We start from the raw sequence: 18,456 nt of genomic DNA on the forward strand, positions 1-18,456 counted from the left end.
TATGCATCCGAATTATGTATTGATGAACCCAACCAGTAGTCAAATCCCTCAAATCCATCCACAAACCAATCTGAATGTCCCCCCCAACCCTCAGGGACCCCACCACCATACTGCAGAGCCTTTTGTACTGGATACTGCATCTCAAGGGAAGGCGGCGATAGAAGAACAACCTATACCCATTGACAAACATCTGTTAAGAAGGTTGGATCGATTCGATGATTTTATGAGAAAGAATCAAGGATTGAGCAGGCATGGTGGGTTAGATTACAATGAATTGTGTCTTTTCCCCGATATTCAGCTACCGTTGGGATTCAAAACCCCTAAATTCAGCAAGTATGATGGAACTAGAAATCCTAAGACGCATCTCAAGATGTTCGCCAACAAGTTAGGTAAACCCATAGACTATGAGAATTTGCCTATGCGTCTATTTCCGGAAAGTTTGGAGGGAGATGCTCTAGATTGGTATTCAAACTTGAAGTCTGAAGAGGTCAAAACCTGGTTGGATTTGTTAACAGCCTTTGTGAAGCAATATGAGTTTAATTGTGAATTGGCACCAACACGCACAACACTGGAAGGTACAAAAAGAAAGCCATCGGAAGATCACAAGACCTATGCATGCGGTGGAGAAAGTTAGCTGCCAAAGTAGAACCTCCTATGACGGAGGAGGAGATTGTTCGTACTTTCATCAAGGCTCACGATCCACCCTATTTTGAAGAGATCTTCCGCATGACTGGAAGTTCATTTGCTGCTATCATTAACAAATTGGAGGAGTATGATGAATTTGTCAAAGCAGGGAAGATTGTTAATGTGTCTGCATTAAAGTTACAATTGGATACTCTACAAAATCAAAGCAACAATGGGAAAAAAACCCCCATTCAAGAAGAAAGAAGGTGATATTGCTTTTATATGGGATCAAGGCCCGTCTTTCTGACCCAGAAACCATCCCACCTATTCTTTCCCTTACCCGTATTACACCAATCCTCAACCAGTCTACCACACTACTACCCAATTCCATCATTCCTGACCAAATCATTTGAATACCTCGCCCTTACCTCCAACTCCACAACCTATCTTTCAAAATCACTCTCGTTCCATTTACCATTCCAGACCAACCCTGCAAAACAATAACCCTTCTCAAAATCTTTTGCAAACCAGTGGAATTCAAACTCAGAAACAATTTCGAACCTTCACCAACTTGGGCCGACCTATTAATCAGTTATACGAGCAATTAAAAGGAACTGGAAAAATTGGCACTGTTCCTCCCAAAATCTATCCCAGAGGTCCTCCTGCCGGTTATGATCCTCATGCAATCTGTGCTTATCATTCTGGAAGTCCAGGTCATACCACTGGCAATTGTTGGGCTTTAAAACATAAGATTCAGGGCATGATTGACTCTGGAGACATCCTTCTCAAAAGAAAGGGAGAGCAGGGACCGAATGTTAGTAAGAATCCTTTACCTGAGCATAGGAACACTGTGGGAGTTATCATCGCTGATGAAGATTTTGTCGATCCCACTCAGTACATTTTAGATGAAACTAAAGTGTTTGGCGTGATGGAGGCTGACCACGCGAGAATGAGAAAACTGTCGCCTGTTGAAAAGTCCATGACTAAGGATAATGTCGAGGAAAATTTGAAATCTTTTGTATTTGGAAAAAAGGAGCCGTTTATAGTAGAAAGAGGGCCTTCCGAGATTGACAATTCTAAAGCTCCTTTTATTCTGGATTTACCATCTTTTGAATGGGATGTACCAGAGCCTGCCATTCTCGAATTTCCAGAACAAATGCCTGTCAATAACTTGCAAGAGGTACCATGGAACTACGAGGAGCCCAGTCTGTTAATTGGGGGTAAAGATTGCTTGAAGGAAGATATATCTACTATTACTAGGTCTAGGAAAATTGTGAGAAATCCTGAAATCGATGTCCAATCTAGGGCCAAGTTTAAATCCCTGACACCCAAGTCTCTAGTGTCTGAAAAGGAAGCTGTGGATTTTCTAAAGATGCTGAAGAGAAGCGAGTACAAAACAGTGGAGCAGTTGGGTAGGATGCCTGCTCAGATCTCTTTTTTGAATCTTCTCTTGACCTCCGAATTACACAGAGAAGCATTGCTCAAAATCTTGAACGAAACCCAAGTCCCTAAAGATATTCCTGTGGATAAGTTTTCTAACATTGTGGGTAATGTACTTGCCGCTAATCATATCGCCTTCTCCGATGATGATCTGACTGCAGAAGGAATTGGACATAACATAGCCTTATATATATCAGTCCACTGCAATGGAAAGCTGCTGTCGAGGGTTTTGGTGGATAATGGGTCGGCGCTGAATATCTGTCCATGGAACACTCTCACTAAACTTGGATTTCTTGATGTTAAACTCCGTCCGTCTGCAACGGTGGTTAGGGGGTTCGATGGTTCAAGAAGGGAATCTATGGGTGAAACAGAGTTGATATTGGAGATAGGCCCTGCTCAATTTCAAGTTACTTGCCAAGTAATGGACTTCTCCAGTGTTTACAACATTTTACTTGGAATACCTTGGATACATGCTTCCAATTCAGTGCCATCTTCTCTGCATCAAATGTTGAGATTTATTGTGAATGATCAGCTCATTACTGTATTTGCTGAGGATGACTGTACTATGATCATTGATGCAAAATTCAAAGGTGAAGACAAAAAAGGGACTCCAATTTCATCTCATCATGTTGCTGACGTAGTCTCTGTGGAATGGGCATCTAGGGATAAGTCGTTGACTCAATCAGATTTGCCAGAGGCCAGTACTATGATGGCGAGAGAGATGATCCAAGGCGGATATGAAATAGGAAGAGGTCTTGGGCGAGAATTGCAAGGAATTTTGGAGCCAATAGAGATCCCGACTCAAAAGGATACATTTGGATTGGGATTTCATCCGAATGCTAAGGACAGAAGGGAAATGCAAGCTCGAAAACAAGCTGAAAAGAAGGGCAAGCAAACTGCCTTAAATATCCCACCGCTATATCACACTTTTCCTCGTCCCTCAGAGGTGATTATGCCAGAAATGAAGAATCCTGTGGAGGAGATTGAAGTGGACCTGTCTCAGCTATTTGTCGGGACCACCTGTGAGGACAAGCCATCAGAGAATGCAAAATTTTTGCCAATTACCGAAGGAGCTATTCAGAATTGGACTGCTGATTATCTTCCCTCTCGAAGGGAATTTCGATAAATTTAAGGGGATTGTCTTTTGTCTAGATCATATCCAGATATGACAGTAGTTTGGATCTTTTGTTAAAAAAAATTGCTTTCATCTTTTAAACCTTTATTCTTGTTTCAGTTAATATAGCTTGCTTTGTTCAAGAAAATTCCTGAAACGAAATAAAGATTTGGGTTAAATATGTCTTTAAATAGCAATCATGTGTGTATATTTATCTTTTGTGAAGTCTCGATGCATTTTGAATTTAATGAAATGAAAGACTTCTCCAGTATTTGCTATTTATTTATTACTTATGTTCTATTCTATTTTCAGATGGCCACAAATAAAATCCTTTGATCCTTTGGATGTCACCATTTTGGAATTCGATGGCTGCAATCTCGATATCTCTTATGAACTTGAAATCATGCAATCTGAAATTCAAAGCGAGAGCGATACTGAGGAAGAATTTGAATCTATTGCAAGGGATTTAAAACAGTATGATGAGAAACCCAAACCCAACTTAGAAGAAACAGAAATCATCAATATTGGCACTAAGACAGAGGTTAAAGAAGTTAAAGTCAGCATTCATTTGAATAAGAAACGAAAGGAGGAAATGATTGAATTCTTAATGCTTTTTCAAGATGTGTTTGCATGGTCATACGATAATATGCCAGGAATCTCTACAGACATAGTGGTTCACAGGTTGCCAACTGATCCAAATTTTTTACCTGTCAAGCAGAAGCCACGTAAATTCAAACCAGAAATGAGTCTCAAGATAAAGAAACAAATTGTGAAACAGCTCAATGCTAAGATAATCATGGTGTCTCATTATCCCATCTGGCTATCTAATCCTGTGCCAGTGCCTAAGAAATCTGGAGAGGTGCGAGTATGTGTTGATTCCAGAGATCTGAATAAGGCCAGTCCGAAAGACGATTTTCCTTTGCCAAACATTCATATTCTTTTGGACAATACTGCTGGACACGAAATTGAATCTTTTGGTGATTGTTTTGCTGGGTATCATCAAATTTTAATGGCAGAAGAAGACAAAGAGAAAACCTCTTTTATCACCCCATGGGGAACCTTTTGTTATCGAGTGATGCCTTTCGAGTTGAAGAATGCTGGAGCCACTTATCAGAGGACCATGACTACCCTGTTCCATGACATGATTCACAAAGAGATGGAGGTCTATGTGGATGATATCATAATTAAATCCAAGAAGGTTGAGGACCATTTGGTTGATTTAAAGAAGCTGTTTGAAAGATTGAGGAAGTATAATTGGAAGTTGAACCCTGCGAAATGTGCTTTTGGAGCTCCGGCTGGTAAGTTATTGGGTTTTATTGTCAACAAAAAGGGTATAGAGATAGATCTTGCGAAAATAAAAGCAATTCGAGATATGCCGATTCCAAAAAGTCAAAAAGATGTGAAGAGTTTTCTTGGAAAGATCAATTTCATTGGCCGATTCATTGCACAGTTAACCTCTACCTGTGAGCCTCTGTTCAAACTGTTGAAAAAAAATGCGCCGAAGGATTGGAATGAAAATTGTCAGCAAGATTTCGATAAGATCAAAAATTATTTGTTAAATCCTCCGGTCTTAGTGCCACCTCAGCCAGGGAGACCTCTGATTATATACTTGTCTGTTCTTGATGAGGCTGTCGGATGCGTTTTGGGACAGCATGACGAGTCTGGGAGAAAGGAACAGGCCATCTACTATTTGAGTAAGAAATTTACAGTATATGAGGCCAATTATTCTTTCCTTGAGAGAAGTTGTTATGCTTTAGCATGGGCAGCTCAGAAGTTGAGACATTATTTGCTCGGTTATACCACTTACTTGATTTTTCGTTCTGATCCTCTAAAATACTTGTTGGAAAAGTCGATGCCCACGGGACGTATGGCTAAGTGGCAAATGATCCTTTCTAAGTTCGACATTGTCTTTACCACACAAAAGGCAGTCAAGAGTCAAGTCATAGCAGATCATTTGGCTGAAAATCCAAGAGATGATTACCAGCCATTGCATACCTACTTTCCTGATGAAGAAATTCTGTTCGTTGGAGCAGTTGAGGACATGAGTGAGCAGTATCCTGGATGGAGGTTATTTTTCGACGGTGCGTCAAATTCTTTCGGAGCTGGAATTTGAGCAGTTTTAGTGTCACCTGAAGGGAAGCACTATCCCACTACTGCCAAATTACGATTTCCTTGTACCAACAACATGGCCGAGTATGAAGCTTGTATTTTTGGATTGAAAATGGCATTGGACATGCCGATCAAGGACCTGATAGCATTCAGTGATTCGGATTTACTTGTGCACCAGACGCTTAAACAGTGGGTAACTCGGGATTCAAAAATTATGTTGTATCATTGTAACTTGCTTAGTTTGGCCAGCAAATTCAGGAATTTGGAACTCAGGCATATTCCCCGCACTCGTAATGCCTTTGCTGATGCTTTAGCTACTCTGTCTTCGATGATCCAACATCCAGATGAGCTGGTGATTGAACCTATACAGATCCAACTTCAGAATAGGCCAGCGCACTGTCTGGTTACGGAAAGGGTCATTGATGGTCGCTCCTGGTACAATGATATTAAGAAATTCATGAAAACGGGATCCTACCCTCCTGATGCCGATGCTGTTGCAAAGAATTTTTTACGCAGAATGGCAGCAAGGTTTTTCTTGAATGGAGAAGTGCTATACAAGAAAACGTCTGATTTGGGCCTTCTGAGATGCATCAATGAAGAGGAAGCCGATTATATGATGAAAGAAGTGCATAGTGGGGTTTGTGGGCCACACATGAATGGGCATCTACTGGCTAAGAAAATCATGAGAACAAAATATTTTTGGCTTACCATGGAGCATGACTGTGTAGATTTTGTTAGAAAATGTGTTAAGTGTCAAATGCATGGTGATGTTATACGTACTCCTCCTACAGAATTACATAGTATGACTGCTCCATGGCCATGTTCGATCTGGGGAATGGATGTGATCGGAACTATTGATCCCCCTGCTTCAAATGGGCATCGATTCATTTTAGTGGCGATTGAATATTTCACCAAGTGGGTTGAGGCCGCGTCCTATAAGCATGTGACTAAGAAAGTGGTGTCGGATTTCTTGACAAATAATATTATCTGTCGTTTTGGGGTACCAAAGACGTTGATCACTGATAATGCCAAAAACCTCAACAATGATATGGTGGATGGATTATGTGAACAGGTCAAGATCAGACATCGAAATTCTGCCATTTATAGGTCTCAGATGAATGGAGCCGTCGAAACCGCAAATAAAAACTTGAAGAAAATCATTCGTAAGATGACTGAAGCCCACCAGGATTGGCATGAGAAGTTGCCTTACTCATTGATGGCCTACAGAACTACTATCAGAACTTCTACCGGTGCAACTCCTTACTCTCTTATGTATGGAATGGAAACAGTACTGCCTGCAGAAATTGAAATTCCTTCCTTACGCATTTTGATGGAAGCTCAGATAGAAGAAACTGAATGGGTCCGAGAACATCAGGAGCAGTTGTCTCTCATTGATGAAAAGAGGTTGAATGTTGTCTGCCATGGACAATGTTATCAGCAACGAATGGCTCGGGCTTACAACAAAAAAGTCAAGCCCCGTTTGTTTGACGTTGGAGATAAGGTTTTGAAACAGATTCTTCCAATGCAAGATGAGGCTAAAGGGAAGTTTGCTCCCAATTGGCAAGGACCATTCATTGTTAAGAAAGTGCTATCCGGAGGAACGCTTATTCTTATGGAAATGAAAGGTCAAGTTTTTCCCCAACCAATCAATGCAGACATGTGCAAAAAGTTTTTCATTTGATTATAAAAAAAAAATTTTAAATACTGCAAGAGACAGATTTCAGGCATACTTTCTCTTATTTTTCCATTTAGATATTCTATCCCTAAATTTTCTTCTTTCCTTTTGACTTTTCATAACCATTTTCCTTTTTGCTTAGCTGTCCCTTAAGATCATTAACCCCATACTGGGGCAATTTGTTTTAAAAAAAATAAAAGAAGAAAAGAAAATAGAGAAAAAAAAAGAAAATAGAGATTCTGTTAGAATTAAATTGGGGCAAATTTTATCTCTTTCTCACCCTAGATCGGGGTAAGTTTTGAAAGAATGCTATCTCAAATGATTGCAAACCCATCATATGATCCGCTGTCAAGCCTTTCAAGCCTTAACCTTTCCTTTGCCGAATTTCATCTTCTGCAGTATTTTGGAAAAATTTTTTCTTAATCAACTAGCAAATGATGTAAATACAAACTTGTCTGAAACATGTCAGAGAAGATTATCTCACTGATGCTACTCATTATCAGAGCATGACTGCAGTGATACAGTTGGGGTTAAAATTGTCTTGTCTATGTCTCTAGGTGAAAACCTAAAAGGGCACCTTCTAAAAAAAAAAGTCAAAAAAAAAGAAAAACGAAAAACGCAAAACGCAAAAAAAAAAGAAAAAGAAAAAGAAAAGAAAAGAAAAAAGGGAAAAACAATACAAAAACAAAACAAGAAGAAAAAGAAAAATAAAAAAGGGGTGGGGTAACCTTAGTGAAAACCCGAAAGGGCGCTGAGGTAAGGTTTTGGAGTACAAGAAAATCAGCAACAGAGAAGAAGATGTTGAGGTCTGAAAGCTGGTGACTATGTTGATTTGGGTCTCTTTCACACTGTTGTTCTTTTGCCGACAATGAATTCCAAAATGGATGACTACAAAAGGGTCAGATGGAGCATTTTTCCTCATCAAAGGCCATCCTCTAAATGCGAATCCAAATTTTGATCCTTGGGCCTATATTCAAAATTCAACAATTTTGTTTTACTATTCTATTTGCTATTTCATTTATTTATTGTGTATCATTGTTTATTTCATATTAGCATTATTGCATGATGAATACTACTTTTTTTTAATTGTTTATATTTTTCATTTTTTGGGTCTCATTCAAAAGACAATTCCCTATAATTTATCTCTAAAGAGTCATGAAATTTAAGGTCCTATGATACTAAAGTACGGACAATTGACATTTGACAGTTGCAAAGATTCTGAAGGGTTGTCGGCTGAACCTAAGGGAGTGATTGGTTGATATTGAAACTCATGTTTACATGGTTCTCAAGGCAAAGGGATCACGTGGTGGTGGCGGTCTTTTCATCATAGTTGCTTCTTTTCCTTTTATCCTTTTTACAGGAAAGATTATGTGACACACTACTGGCTTAGTTGAGCATGATTCACACTGGGGCAAATGGCAAGTTTCGTTGTACATTCCCAAAGAAAGAAACAAAAATCATTATTTCCTTTCTTTTAAAGTTAAAAAAAATCAATCAAGAAAGTTGTAAATCCACCAAGTAAGTTTGTCTTGATTTATTACTACTTGAGCAACATGCATTTTAATCTTTCAGTTTGATGGTATTGAACTTGCATTTTCATTTCTTTCAGTGTTTAATTGGGCTCGGGTCAATCCCACCAATCTGTTTAAAAAAAAAAGAGAGAAAAAAAATCAATCAAGAAGATCAAATTAAATTCCTGTTGGTGAGTCTCAGCGTCCACCGCGCACCCTTCTACCTCCCCTTCTTGACAATTTAAATTCCTGTTGGTGAGTTTCAGCGTCCACCGCGCACCCTTCTATCTCCCCTTCTTGACAGATCAGAAGATCAAATTTAAATTCCTGTTGGTGAGTCTCAGCGTCCACCGCACACCTTTCTATCTCCCCTTCTTGACAGATCAGAAGATCAAATTTAATTTTCTGTTGGTGAGTCTCAGCGTCCACCGCGCACCTTTCTATCTCCCCTTCTTGACAGATCAAAAGATCAAATTTAATTTTTTGTTGGTGAGTCACAGCGTCCACCGCGTACCCTTCTATCTCTCCTTCTTGACAATTTAAATTCCTGTTGGTGAATCTCAGAGTCCACCGCGCACCCTTCTACCTCCCCTTCTTGACAATTTAAATTCCTGTTTGTGAGTCTCAGCGTCCACCGCGCACCCTTCTATCTCCCTTTCTTGACAGATCAGAAGATCAAATTTAAATTCCTGTTGGTGAGTCTCAGCGTCCACCGCGCACCCTTCTATCTCCCCTTCTTAACAATTTAAATTTCTGTTGGTGAGTCTCAGCATCCACCGCGTACCCTTCTATCTCCCCTTCTTGACAATTTAATTTCCTGTTGGAGCGTAACCGCGTCCCTCCGCGCATCTTTTTCTAGTTATGACAAGTTATTTTTCTTGACTATTTTGATTAATAATTGTGCTTTCTCATTCATTTTGTGAAGTTCTAAGAGCTCAGACTTTTTCAACTTTGCAAAGATCACAGTTGGTCAATGCACTTGTTTCATTGTGGTTCACTTGCATTCGAACTACGTTTGACCTGATTCCCATACTGGGATACGTAGGCAACTCTACATGGGTTCGGTCACATTTTCTGCAATATTATTGCATCATTTTGTCCAATAATTTCAGCCAAGTGTTGGCTTGTTTATTTTGGCTCAAGTACAGCTAGGAGAGACAGGTAAACAATTTGGTGTCTACGTCTTTGTCTAGAGTTTCAAAAGTTCGACCTGATTCCCATACTGGGATACGTAGGCAACTCTACATGGGTTCGGTCACATTTTCTGCAATATTATTGCATCATTTTGTCCAATAATTTCAGCCAAGTGTTGGCTTGTTTATTTTGGCTCAAGTACAGCTAGGAGAGACAGGTAAACAATTTGGTGTCTACGTCTTTGTCTAGAGTTTCAACCAACTACGTCTTTGTCTAGAGTTTCTTTGAAACTCTAGACAAAGAGCGGCAAGCTGTAGACACCAAATTTTTGTCAATTTTTAATATTTTCCTGAATTTTTATCTATTTAATAAGTTATCTATTATTATTATTATTATTATTATTATTATTGTTAATGTGTAATTTTCTCATTTTTGCAGGTTTATTTTAGAAAAAAAAAAGAGAAAAAAAAAACAAACAACAAAACAAAAAAAAAAAGAGAAAAGTTAAAAAACAAAAAAAAAATCAAAAATCAAATCAAAATCAAATTATTACAAAACTTACACATATTCATCATTTTCCCTACCAAAAAACACTTAACCCATTCCTACACTCAACTTCCTTGATCTTTCTTGTCACCAGGTAAAAATAATCATTTTTGACCAAACAAACACACAAAGCTCTACGTTGGCTACAAATTCACTCTTCACTCGGCTCTCTCTCAGAGAGAAGACAAGCCACAAAAAGAAAAAAAGCACTCCAATCCCTCTGGGCTTACTTGGCAGAGGCAGAAAAAAAACAAGAGGAGGAAACGCACGAGAGAAGAGGAAGGGAAGCTCTCGGAATTTTGCAGCCTGGCCCCTCACTCTCCCTCTCTCGGACTTGGGCGGAGGAAAGAAACAGAGAAGAAAAAAAAATCTTCCCCAACTCCTCTCGGTTCCATCTCAACCTCACACACACCTACATTGAGGTAATTTTTAGTTTTTGTCTAGCACATTAAATCAATGCTTCATTGTTTAGTTTTCTTTCGTTTCTGCTGGCTGCCTTGCATTGTTGTTGTTGCATTGCTGAAAATTGGGAAATGGCATGAACTAGATGAAGGAAAAGGAAATGTTTCTCATGCATGCATATTAATCGTTTGAAAAAATGCCAAAATGACAGACGAATTAAAAAGCTTAACATTGTACATGTTTTCTTGTCAAATAGGTGACCGTTTGCTGGTGTAGGTCTGAAAAGGTGTGGCTATTCAAAAATTTTTGGAGTTTTGAGTGTTAAAAGTTTTGAAGGATTTTTATTATTTTTTGGACTATTTTGGTTTAATTTTTGTCATATCTGTTGTTACTTTCATTGATGTTAGTTGATAGTTAGGTTGTAAAAATCACAAGGAGTGTTGTAGTATAAATTTTATATTTTTTGGTGAAGATTTGGGTGTTTTAAAGAAATAAAAACTGGAATGTATTTTGATATTTTGGCCACTTTCGGATCGTCTTTTGTAAAAACTAAATCCGGAAATGGAATCTACGTGAAAAATGGAGTGGGGAAGTGTATTTTGAGAAATTTTGACGACCGGAGAAGTCGTCCGCGACCGTCGCCGGAGGCGGTGACGGCACCGGCGGCCACCATGGCCGCCAACTGGAGTGAGCTTCGGATGGCCAGAGGAGAAGAAGAAACGAATGGGGAAGAAAGAAAAGAAAGAAAAAAAAAGAAGAAAAAAATAGGGGAAAAGAATTGGGCTAATATTTTACTAGGCTTGTGGTTATTTTGGTTGGGTTTTGATTTATTTCTCTTGGGTTTAGGTTGGGCTACAAGGTCAGAGTCCGTTCATTTTTTGTTGGGTTTGAGCGGAAAAAAAAGGGGGCCGGCCTGTGTATTTTAGCCTGGACTGTTGGTTCGGCCGGGTGGCCTTTGGCCCGAAAAAATAAAGAATGGCCCAGTGACCTGATTTGTTAAGGAATAAGAAAAGTTCTTGCATATCAGTCCCTATACTTTTAAGTATTTTCACTATGGCCCATAACATTTTAATTTTCTTTCATATAGGTCCTTAAATTAATTGCAGTTTGGTCCTTGAACTTTATCTCTCAATTGATTTTGACCTCTGAACTTTGGAAAAATATAATTTTTGTCCCCAAAAATTTTTCAATTTTTGCAATTCAGTCCTTGGTAAATTTTGGCTCTCTTTATTATAATTGTTTCTTTTCTTTAATAACTAATTATATTACTTTTGAACATATTCAACTTGTAATTTTTAGATGTTTTAAATTTCTTTATGTTTGACATATTAGTGTGAATTTAGTACTTTTATTATTATTGTTTTTCAATTAAATTGGTGCCATGATTCTTTTGTTCATTGTGAGTATAAATAGGACAATTTGACTCCATTTAGTCACCACTTCAAACGGGAGGTACCCCTATTTTTATTATGTCAATGTCAATTACGTGCTCTTATGTGCTCCTATGTGTTCCTATATGTTTATATATTTTTATATGCTTTATTTATTGGATTTAAATGTTCATTTAAATTTTCTTATATTATATTTGTTTCGTTAATTTTTATAATCATTCGAGAGGCATTTAAATACCTCCAAAAAAAATGTAATAGATAGGATAACTAAGTTTATTTTCTTTTCTTTTTCCATTTTAGATTGTAGTTAGATTCCCCGATGTAATAGATAGGTTGTGTGTTTGTGTGGCTTATGTGTTACGTGTTTTACTCGCTTTCCTTAGGATTTTTTGCATCTAGATATTATTCTTATGTGTTACGTGCTACGTGCTCTTATGTGTTTATTTGTTTTAATTTATGCTTTATTTGTTTCACTATAAATTGTTAATGCACGACGTCACCACACTAGTCCAACGCTAGTTGTGGCTTCCCTCTCCGTTTACTTGCTAGTCCAACGCTAGTAAGGATTTTTAGAAATGGGTTAGTCCAACGCTAGACCCTTTAGGTCGTCTTGTGCTAGATTCATCTTTGTGTGCTATTCACTACATTCTCATGCATATTTTCACTTTTAAGATCTTTTTCATTTGTATGATATTCCCTATTATATTATCCCCTACCCGCTATAGGTGCTAATCATGTCATTTAGAATTGCATCTCATTTAAGCTAGTTCATTCGCTTGTTCATGTTAGGATAATTATTTTTCAAACATGGGAAATGGGTGATTATAACTTTTTAGTTTAAATACCCTATTAATCCATGTATAAGAAAATTATATCATGAGTTTTTGCCTCCCGTACCCTTTATGTTGCATTCCCTTTTTCTTTGATCACTTATATATATGTATATAATTTAATTTCTTTTCTTTATTTTAATTTCATCATTCGCATACTCGTGACACTTTCAAGGAATCATTTTAGCCTTCGCAAATTAATGCGATTGGTTCGATTAAATCCTTGAATGGATATTTTGACCCTTTCGATATTTTATAAATTTAGATTTGCATCCATGTAGGAAACTGTGACGGCCCCACCTCCCCCTAAGGCGAACCAGAGGGTTCGGCGGACCGCCTGCCCAGCTCTCGCCGGGACTCAGTCGTTCACTACAGTTCTCAAATAAATACAAGATAAATCTCAAATATAACTCAAATGTTCCAACATTTACATATCAAAAGCGAAGCGTCCACGCTTCCACTGCGCCACTCTGATCCATGATTCCAATTCTTATACAAGAGGAATTCCACAACAATAAAATCACAACAAGCCTTCCTTCGCCACGAGCCCTATGGAAGGGAATAAAATATTTTTGGGGTGAGCTAGAAGCTCAACGAGTAACCATTAAAATCAGTAATCAAATATATCTCACAATAATGCATTTCGATCATTTCGATGATGTCATGATTCAGAGATCAAATGTACGTTTATTGCTCTCATGAGCCGGTGAAATCATTGCACTTGAACACCCAACGCTCAAATAGATCATTTAACATTAACATTAACATTAAGAGGGAGCCCCTTTTTGAGCTCCGGAGCCATTTGCTCCAAGTAAACAGAGGTGGAGACGTTGGTGTCCAGCACAAGACTCCCCAAGAACTCATTGAAGCCAAAATCATATCATGAATTCACATGCAAGCACGCATGAGATGCAGTCGAGTAAATAATGCAAGAAACATTTCATAAGAAGCTTTAACAATAGTTTGGGGTCACTCACCTCCATGGCTCAGAAATCATCCATCATATAACATTGCCTTGCTCAAATCCAAGTCTTAGATCACAAACTCAATGCAAACAAGCCCTTTAAAACTTCGGACAGCACTTCCCCTAAATTTGCTAACTTTCCAGCCATCATGGCTTCATTATTTCCTCATTCAAATCCAAAGGTACACACACAACCACAAGTTCATCCAATAGCCATTCAGCAATCTCCAAGTTGTACTAGTACAAGTCAAGCTAGGGAAAAGTTCGAAAATGAAAGTTAAGCTCAAAACCAGAAAAACAAGTTTTGACGTCATTTTGCGGTGATGGTACCAAAGGCGCTACGATTGTCGGATGAAGGTTCAAGACCCACCGTTTCGAAGCTAAGAGACAGGGCTACAATATTGCAGAAGGTCATTCAACCCAGTTTTGAGTGTAACCAGGTCAAAAATGCAAGAAACTATACCAGAATGACAAAAACAGATTCACAGAACGCATTCTAGCGGAAACATCATAAATCAGGCTATCCAAGTCCAAATCCAGAAATTCCAAAACCAACTGAAAGCTAAGAAACAGGGTTACATTTCATCAGAAGACCTCAACAACCAATTCAGAAGCATTCCTGACCAAAACAACCAATTACAGAAGCAATTCTTACATTCGGGTAAAACCAGAACAGCAATAGTAATTTCGACTTATCTCATTCTACACTACTCCGATTGACCTGAAATTTTGTAGGCACCTCTAAAATGTCATTCCCTATAACTTTTATGTTTTAAGCCAAGGCCAATTCGGCCTCTAATTAGGAGCTAAAAATTCGGGCAGAATGTTCCTTCACAAAACCTAGTTTTCTGAAATTTCTTCCAAAACAGAAATTGATTGCAATTGACCACTTTTTCCACCTCATAGAGTCCTTAAACATCATTTCCAATCATCATAGATGACCACATACTCATATTCATATGAAAACAGAAAAATCCCCAATAATTATAAAATTTCACCAATTCAACCAAAATCAAGATATCTTTCACCCAATCACACATTTAATCAACACAACTCATTATTTTGACATTATCAAGACCAAAGGAAGCATTCCCTAGTTACTCACCTTGGAACCAAAGAAAAGAGACCACTTAGCACCATAAGTTTCCAAATAACTTCACCAATCACCTCAAGACCACTTAGCAAAGAGATTTTATGGAATGATTTGGAGTTTTATTGGTTGGATTTAAAGATTGAGCAAGAAATAGAAGGAAGAAATTGATAGCTTTTCTTTCTTTTCCTTTGAGAGAGAGCCGGCTATGAAGCTTTAGAAATAAGGATGATTTTTGGCAATTTTTTGATTTATTTGGTAAAGTAGGGAATAGTGTAGTCAAAGTCCAAGACTTAATCTTATGGTGACACTTGTCATCTTTTGGTTCAAAACTTATCTTTTTGTCTCTCCAATACAAATATCTTAACACTTTGCAAAATAATATCACTTAATACAAAATTTCAACAAGTTGTCAAAAATATAATGCATTTACCGCACTTGCGGGTCCCACGTTCAAAATACGCTCTTAATTTCTCAAAAACTAACCGATACTAGAAAAATCATTTTAAAACTATCTTTGCTCATAAACTTTATCTGGGAAATTTTTCTAATCAAGAAAATGTAGAAAAGGCGGGCGATAAAAAAAATACACCCTAGAAAATTTGAAAATTTTCGGATTCTCACTCTCATTCTTTTCGGGGCGTCACAGAAACATCCAAACGTGATAAAATTAAGGGTTAGATTAGGCAAATTTTGACTAAACCTCGCAACTAGCTTAGATTAGGTTGAAATGGTGCCTTAGATTTGAGTTAATCGAACCTTTACCTTCCCTTTCTTCAATCGTGACTCCCGAATCCATTTTCTCTTGTTTTCAAAGACTTGGAGTTGTCAAAAAGGGTTTTATTTTATTTTACTTTATTTTTTGGGTAACTTGGTAGACCAAAACTCTATACCAAGTGGCGACTCCTATTTTTTTTTTAAAACCCTTTTAGACTAAATTTTGGACCCCAATTGTCGCATTCTTTTTAAGTCCCATTCTAGATCATTTTTCATTTATTATTAATAAATCACATCTTTTATAAACCCCTTTCTTTTTTATTGCGAAAAATGGGGCGCGACACCATTTAGGTAACCTCTAATTATCTCCTAACACCTAGTATTTAAATCCCTTTATGCAAAACTTAATCTAATTGGATGAATTTCTCTCACTTAACGCACTAGCTGATCCCACGTCCAACATACACACCTAATTTCTCATGAACTAACTTATACTAGAAAAATGATTTTAAAACTATATTTACTGATAAAAATATCTATAAAGTTAATATAATGAAGAAAATATAAATGTGCACAGGAATAAAATAATGCCTAAAATAATAAAAAAATATTTTTTCCCCATTCTCACACTGCAACCTTTGTTTCTTTCAATTGCGTTTGATTTTTGAATCTGATTTGCTTCATAACTGAAAGTATATCTTGAAGAGATATTAGTATCATCCATTTGTTTTGTAAATATCAAAAGATAGGGACTAATATCAATAGGATAATACCCTAAATCTCCAAGACAAACTTGCAATCTTTGATCATACAATAGAAGTTGAAGACACTGAAGGAAATATTCAAGCCCAATCAGATGCAGCAAAATTTTAAATAGTAAAGTAATCAATTAATGTAATAAGAATAATTAATTAATTAATTAATGATCATTAAATTAATTAATTAATTCAATGATCAAGTAATCACTAAAATAAATAGAAATCATTGATTAATTGATTTAATAAATAATTAATTAAATATTATAACTTGAAAATAATAATTAACTAATTAAACTAAGAAGTTAATTATTAAAGTAGTACTAATGATTAGAACTAATTAATTAATCATCATGATAAAAATAAAAATAATTAATTGATTAATTTAAAAATTAATTAAATTAAATTTAAATTAATCAATTAATTATGGAAATAAAATAGAATAATGACTAATTAATTAAGCATCAAAATAGTGACAATTGACAAAAACAAAATAACAATAATTAGTAGTAAGTAAAGACGAGATCATGAATAATTACTTTAGGGAAACTCACATACACTAAAAATTCTCTAAATTAGGAAACCTACTCAAAGGAAAAAGGAACTTTTCAAATAAGGAAACTTTACCAATCTAGAAACTTTTAATTTAGGAAAGTTTTCAAAATTTTACATAAAAGATCCAGACATGAATCCCAAGGTTACATGGGATATCAACTGATTAGAATGCCCATGCACTAGATATAGGTATAGAACAAGTCTAAACAGGCTAAATCTATTTCACCGAGCAGTTAATCAATGGTAGGTAGCAATTTCCCTTCTGTGATTTCAAAAGTTCGAAGTAAAATTTTTATTGCCAATTCTATTCTGATGTATCAATTTGGAATTTACTTGATTAAATGATTTACTTAGGGAGTTATGCAAGTTCTATTTTTGCTATATAAAGATGGACCATATGAATTATTTGAAATATTTTGATATGTTATTATATACGAAATGAGTGGTATCTTTTGTGAAATAAAAAAACTATATATGTGATGTGTGAAATAAATTTATGTCAAGTAAAACTCAAAACAGTCATGGAATAAACAGTAGGGGTTATAGTCCTATCTAATAGTCATGATAGCCTGGTATAGAGTCCGACCGATTGACAAGGTCAAGGTAGTTTGATATAAAGTCCAACCAATTAACAGTCATGGTAGTTCGGTATAGAGCCCGATCAATTGACTATCATGGTAGTTCGGTATAGAGTTCGGTCAATTGACCTATGCATATAATGAAACTAATGGATAGTCATGAAACCTATTCATCGCTCATCCAGAAGAGGTTAAATCTCTAGGTTGAGTACTCAAAAACCGATCATTACATGTACTTGTTATGAATTGATATGAAATGATTTATGACTATATGGCTTTCATGTACGGTTATGTACAGGATGTTTATAAGTTACTGTGTCACTCATTATTATTGATTGTCGTATGAACAACGTATTTTCAATAATTATGCATGTGAATTGTGTGCAAATAATTTGATATATATATATATATATGTGTGTGTGTGTGTGTGTGTGTGTGTGTGTGTGTGTGTGCATATATATGTAAGCTATGGTTGCATGATCTAACAAAAGGGTAGACACTACTTATTGAGTAATTTATCGCTCAACCCATTTTTACCACTTTTGCAAATTATGAAGAGTATGAATTGATTTGCATTGAAGACCCTAAAGATGATTTTTATTAGCTCTAAGTGGATAGAAATTAGTAGTCTAACTGCTTTTGGCAATTAGTTTTATTTAATGCTTTTCACATTGTTTTGTCTAGAAAATAAATGTACGAACTAATTGGATACTCGTGGACTACCTTTCATTTGAGATTTGTAATGCATTATATTTAATTATTTTATTCAGTACTTTCTAAATTTTATTCTAGTTGAATGTTGCTTTGTATTCTAGTTGAGTCTTGAGCTCACTCGAGCTCATTAAGCTCTGCTCAATTTTCAAACTCGAGTTCGAACTTGAAACTAAGTTTGACGAGTTGATCTCGAATAGATTTTGAAGCTCGAACTACTAATTGAGAGAGTTTGAGCTAGCTCGATAAATGTTCAAGTTGAGTTCGATTATCAGGTGCTCGACCTCGACTCACCTCAATTGATAGCACT

At 36.6% G+C, this 18,456-nt stretch overlaps 1 protein-coding gene across 1 annotated transcript; it reads left to right on the plus strand.

Moving 5' to 3' along the window:
• Positions 1 to 654: 654 nt before the first annotated feature.
• Positions 655 to 3,190, plus strand: LOC113708303 (uncharacterized). The gene is made up of 2 exons (XM_027230767.2): positions 655 to 890; positions 1,108 to 3,190. The coding sequence occupies exons 1-2, from the start codon at positions 655 to 657 to the stop codon at positions 3,188 to 3,190; spliced, it is 2,319 nt and encodes a 772-aa protein (XP_027086568.2).
• The last annotated feature ends 15,266 nt before the right edge of the window (positions 3,191 to 18,456 follow it).

The sequence above is a fragment of the Coffea arabica genome, chromosome 9c (assembly GCF_036785885.1).
Source record: "Coffea arabica cultivar ET-39 chromosome 9c, Coffea Arabica ET-39 HiFi, whole genome shotgun sequence".
Taxonomy (NCBI): domain Eukaryota; kingdom Viridiplantae; phylum Streptophyta; class Magnoliopsida; order Gentianales; family Rubiaceae; genus Coffea; species Coffea arabica.